General features: G+C 39.6%; 1 protein-coding gene across 1 annotated transcript in view; it reads left to right on the top strand.

Moving 5' to 3' along the window:
* Positions 1 to 5,195, top strand: part of NAA25 (N(alpha)-acetyltransferase 25, NatB auxiliary subunit) — a 33,708-nt gene that overhangs the window by 15,754 nt on the left and 12,759 nt on the right. Inside the window, exons 9-12 of the mRNA XM_018569709.1 lie at positions 1,071 to 1,160; positions 2,236 to 2,405; positions 3,809 to 3,921; positions 4,101 to 4,308. Of these exons, the coding sequence (XP_018425211.1) occupies positions 1,071 to 1,160; positions 2,236 to 2,405; positions 3,809 to 3,921; positions 4,101 to 4,308 (581 nt within the window). The remainder of the gene's footprint in view (positions 1 to 1,070; positions 1,161 to 2,235; positions 2,406 to 3,808; positions 3,922 to 4,100; positions 4,309 to 5,195) is intronic.

The raw sequence follows: 5,195 nt of genomic DNA, 5'->3' as shown, positions 1-5,195 counted from the left end.
AGCTGTAAAAGGGAAAACAAATTCCCCTAAAATGAATCTGGACCTCATTTCTGACATTAACTGTGTAGGTCTCTGGCTATATCATCCATAGAAATGAGATTTCAATAGTAAAATCCTGCAGGCATATAATTGCTTCACAACACCTAGACTGTTTCCTGCTGTACATAAGAGGTTAGGGTTACATTGTCCATGCTAAAGTTTTGAATATTGCTCTGATTTCTTTTTGTGCTGTGGTTGGATTGGTTCCCTGGCACATCCAAATCTAATGGCTTCAATACTTTGCATACTTGCTCTGGATTAGTGATTTGGATGAAGATTTCTGACTTGTAGGATACTTGTTCCAGGTCAGGAACGTGGCATGTATTTAAGTCAGGGAATTGGCATGAATGACAAGCAACTAGTATTACCATAGTGAGGTAAGCCGCTGCTGTTTTCCTGTTCAGTGACTGTGTTTCAATGACTATTAAGGACACTGTCATTGGACTGGGGGATTCTCATTGGACTGGATAATCTAAGCTTTAGTAACAAAGTGAAACCAGTTTTAAAGCGAGGCAGTTGGGTTGGAGGACTTTTTTTTTTTCCTTCCTAAGAAAGGGTAACAGCTGTTTTGTTGTGTCTGATTTCATGCAAATCTTTTACTTTTAGCCCCTATTCACACTTCTATAGCATGAAACCACACGTCACATTTGTCATGCAAAAGGAAGCTCATTTATTTTGAACGTGCTGTCCTACACGTGCGGCAAAGAGACTCATACACCTTTTTTGGACCCTAAACTTTTGGAAGTTAAACGATGTGATTTGTTGTTGTTTTTTTTTTTGTTTTTTTTTTGTTTTTTTGCATGTTTCTGTCATAACATCTTGCTTTTGTGGGATTTTTGTACTTTCACATGTTACACAAGTGTGCATGGGAGCTGACTGGTTCACTTTGATTCTGCTCAGTGGTTTCAATATTAATGTTTTCACTTCAAGGTTTTTTTCTTCCCTTTGACTCCAGGGAATGCATGTGCTTTTCTTTTAGTATAAATGTTATGTACTCTTGTTTTAATACTTATTTTTTGTTGTTGTTGTAGCCCAGATGACTGGCAGTTCTATCTTTCTTACTTTGACTCAGTGCAGTACCTTGTTGATGATTCATGGACTCCTCCAGTAGAGAGCCCAATGTAAGTTTTTTTTTTTTTTTTTTTTTTGTGCCTTTTTTTTTTTTTTAATTCTCTTCTTCCCTAAAAAGGACTTGACCTCAAAAGTTTAGGTCTGCTGGAAGGGTATTAAACCATGTCTGTAATAAGTATTTCCTACTGCGCTCTGGTTCTGGGTCATGCAACCAAAAAAGCTGTCCTTATGACACGGGGCCTGCAGTATCTCTGAAAATCTGGGTGCAAACATCAAGATGGTCTTCATTTTAGTAAAAGCGGTTGATGATGGCGAACCGTTAATAGATGGCAGTATTTCAAATCACATGACCCACTACCATAGTAGTGGGTCATGTGCTTAATATCACTGATAATCAGTAGTGGGTCATGAACCGCTTAATATCGCTGATTAAGTTTATAACTAAATCCATAGCTTTATTCACCCTGTGCTTGCTTAAAACTCCTTGATTTTTCTGTTTAAGAAATAATTAAAATAGGAGGTGAAAAACTAGGCATTGGTCCCTGCTCAAGGGAAGTGACCGTTTAATTTTCAGGCAAAAACATTAAAGTTAGCTGTCATTAGAAATATTTGTAGACTGCCTTTTGACCACCTGAAAGTGCTCGTTGCCTGGCTTTCTCTGGCATCAGAGCAAGCTGGACTCTAGACTCAGAACAAGCATGCAGTAAATGAGTCAGAGGAGAGTGCATTTCAAATCTCCTATACTTATTCAAGTCACGGAATTAAAATATTGTAATTAAAGCATCATGACAGCAAGGCAACTTGTATTTTCAGGAGAGCCTACATATTTTTCTCTTTGCAATTTTACTTTGATGTGGTGACTTGATCTGTATAGGTCATTTTCTTTGGGATAGACTGTGATCAATGCCTAAGCTTTTGGTCCTGCCACCAGAGGGAGCCTGGAGCCCACATTTGTGCAGGAGGGTTATGTTACTTCCTCAACTATTTCTGAGCATTACTTATCTAAATTGTAAAAATGATGCTTTTTAGGTGACTGTAGGCCCACTTTAAGGTCAGACCTACATATTAGAGGTTTGGACTGCTTTAACGGTAACAGTTGGATTAAGCAATGGTGCATTTCCCTAGGTCAGCGGAAGGAGACTTGGATCACACCTTAGAGCAGGCGGTCAGGTTTGTGGAAGGTCAGATAGAGGGAGATTCTAATAATCCACGGCCACTCAGAGGACCACATCTAGCCAAGCTTGAACTGATTCAACGTCTAAGAAGCAGAGGGTGTAACGATGAGTACAAGCTGGGTAAGTGAACGGGCTGTTATTGGGCAGTATGGTTTTTATCCGACAAAACCAGAACCAAACATTGTGTGTGGCTTGTGTTCTGTAGCTCGTATATTACTGTCTCAAATTTACCGTTGTTTTGTCAAAATCGTAGCTTGGTTCACTTACTTTTTACCTTGGCTACTATGGGAATTATTTATTTCTGCCATTCGCAGCACGTTAATGCCATTTAAAGTGGACCTTTACCAATATCTTCAAAATAACAACAGGCACCCCTTTAGAAATGTTTAGTAATGACAATCTACAAACACATTCTTCTAGATAATTGCCGGCTTCTTATTCTTTTGCATACCTTTTTTATTTCTCTTTTCTTTCCCAGTTTTCTGACAGTGGCCATGTTTACTAAGGGCAGATCACTAGCTTTCCATTACTTCCTTGATTTCTGCCACATGTGACTAGACATGTGACTAGACACATCATCTCAGGGGAGGAAAATGCCTTTCCTTGAGATCTCATAAAATTACAGATGAGATTTCCCAGCAATGCTCTGCTGATGACAAGGCAATCCCAGCGTGCATTGCTTTGGCAAACCTGAAATCTTTTTGCCTTTTCAAAGCAGGAAGTGAATGCTCTGCAAGTGTAAGTATTTCAAAGTCACAGCATTTTACACGTGACATGTCTGTTATTATTAATCATCATGCGCCCCCAGAATTCCCATTTACTGGACCATTTTTAAAAATTATTATATTATAATTTCTTATAATTATAATTTTATTATACATTTTTTAATTTCGTGTTTCAAACTTTATCATACCCGGGATGTCTACTGGACTCTTGTTTGGACAGATTTAGGTGAGTTATTCCTAGGATTTACTAAGAACTACAGGCCTACAATGTAAAACAACATATTTGCTTGAAAAACAATGTACCGCTTTTGGTACCTAAAATCCTGAATAATCATACCGCCAGGGAGGTTAATCAAGCTTAGGAATCTCCTTGGCTCCATCTAGTGGCAGTTCTCAGCTGCAAATATCGTTTGCACAGCTATACGCTGTGGGAACATGTTTTAAATTCGTCCCTATGAATTCCAAACACATAACCCTATTGTCCAATATTTCTTGCTGTACCTGAACATCTGTAGAGCTGTACATGATCTAAACAGAGTATTAGCAGGGTCACCTTTTTCTGTCTTTCGTGGGTTTTTTTTAATACAACAAATAATTTAGCAGCACTGGGTCTTCTCTGTTGTCTCCAGAATCCCTGAAGTCATACCCCCCAAGGTTTTGAATTGGTGTCAAGCATGCTTAACAAGATGAGCAATACAGCCTCTTCCCCCATAACCTCTCATAGCCTGCACAACCTTTTAATATTAAAGCTTATTAGAGCTTTGAGACTGAAATGTTTTTTTTTATTTATTTTTTTAGGAGAGCCTGAAGATCTGATGTTCCAGTATTTCCTTAAGTTTGGAGACAAACCTTGCTGCTTTACCGATCTTAAAGTTTTTGTGGATCTTCTCAGTCCAGCTCAACGTTCAAGTGTAGGTTTCATGTTCACAATTTCCGATATGTTTTAAATAAAAAATGTTTCGTACATCGTTGCATGTAGTAATGTTAATATTGATGAGAATAATCCAAGACTAAAATTGAATTTGCATTGGCCATGCTAATAACACTCACAAATTTATTTTAATGGAAACATTTTTTTTTTGGTGTGTAGTTGATAAACAGACTGCTGGGCTCGTTACCTCTGACCCCTTCAGCAGAAGGAGATCTTGCACTGCCAGAGGACATCAAGGCCATGCAGAGGCACCTATGTGTGATTCAACTTAGCAGACTACTAGGACTCCAGGAAAAGATGGACAGAGCACAGAAGCAGGAAGCAGTTGGAGAAATCATCGTAAGATACAGACATGGACTGCAGTTTGGTAGGTTTATCCTGTGGCTTAACAGGAGGCTTTTGTGTACATAGACGGGACAGGACAGTCAGCACTGGTGCTGGATGGGTGTTCTGATTGCATCCTGGCTAATTGGATGCTGTAACTTTTTAAGAGCTGTGCATAACCTAGGAGGTTTGGCGCATTCCAATTAACATCTTTAATCTCTGTTTTTAGTCGGGTGTATCTGTTGTGCAAGAATCGCATTGCGTTACTCGAAGGAGCAGTAAGGATGGCTTAACACCTAGCTGCAATTGCCTTTAAAACATACAATTGCTTTTTGGGGATGGAACCGTTTGATTGTTGGTAGCCTTGCTCTGTTTTGTAAATTTATGTTCTTAAAAAACTGGATATAACCACTTGCGTTCCCGGGGCTTTTTGTCTACCTCAATACTCTCAAATCCTAGTGTTTTCGTTTTTGTTTTGTCTTGTTTTTTTTAGCAGCGATGTTTTTGTTTCACACTCCCCCCTATCTTTTAGGTTTTGTAGTTTTACCCTAACTTACAATGTTTTTTCTTTTCTTTTGCAGACCAGGTAGGTATTTAATTTGGTAGCAAATTTGGATGGGTTTATTTAAATGTTTGCTTTTCTTTTTAGTGGGGATATACCAATACGAGTATCGGTGCCGATGGCGAGTATTTGGGCCAGTGCTCGTACTCGCCCAAATGCTCCAATGCCTAGCCCGATACTTCCGGTGTCAGGAAGCCGGGCAGCGTGTCATTACACGCTGCCCGGCTTCTTGATTGGCTTCCTGGTCCAATCAGCATTGAGCTAGCTTCCCGGCTAATAAGGAAGGTGTGAGGTGGATCATTACCCGCGCACCGGCTTCCTGATTAGCCGGGAAGCCAGCTCCATGCTGCTGGCTGGGAAGCCGGCTT

The sequence above is a fragment of the Nanorana parkeri genome, unplaced genomic scaffold, assembly GCF_000935625.1.
Source record: "Nanorana parkeri isolate BGI_ZX_2015 unplaced genomic scaffold, ASM93562v1 scaffold1381, whole genome shotgun sequence".
Taxonomy (NCBI): Eukaryota; Metazoa; Chordata; class Amphibia; order Anura; family Dicroglossidae; genus Nanorana; species Nanorana parkeri.
Note: the sequence above shows the minus strand (reverse complement) of the source record. Positions and strands in the feature narration are given on the sequence as shown.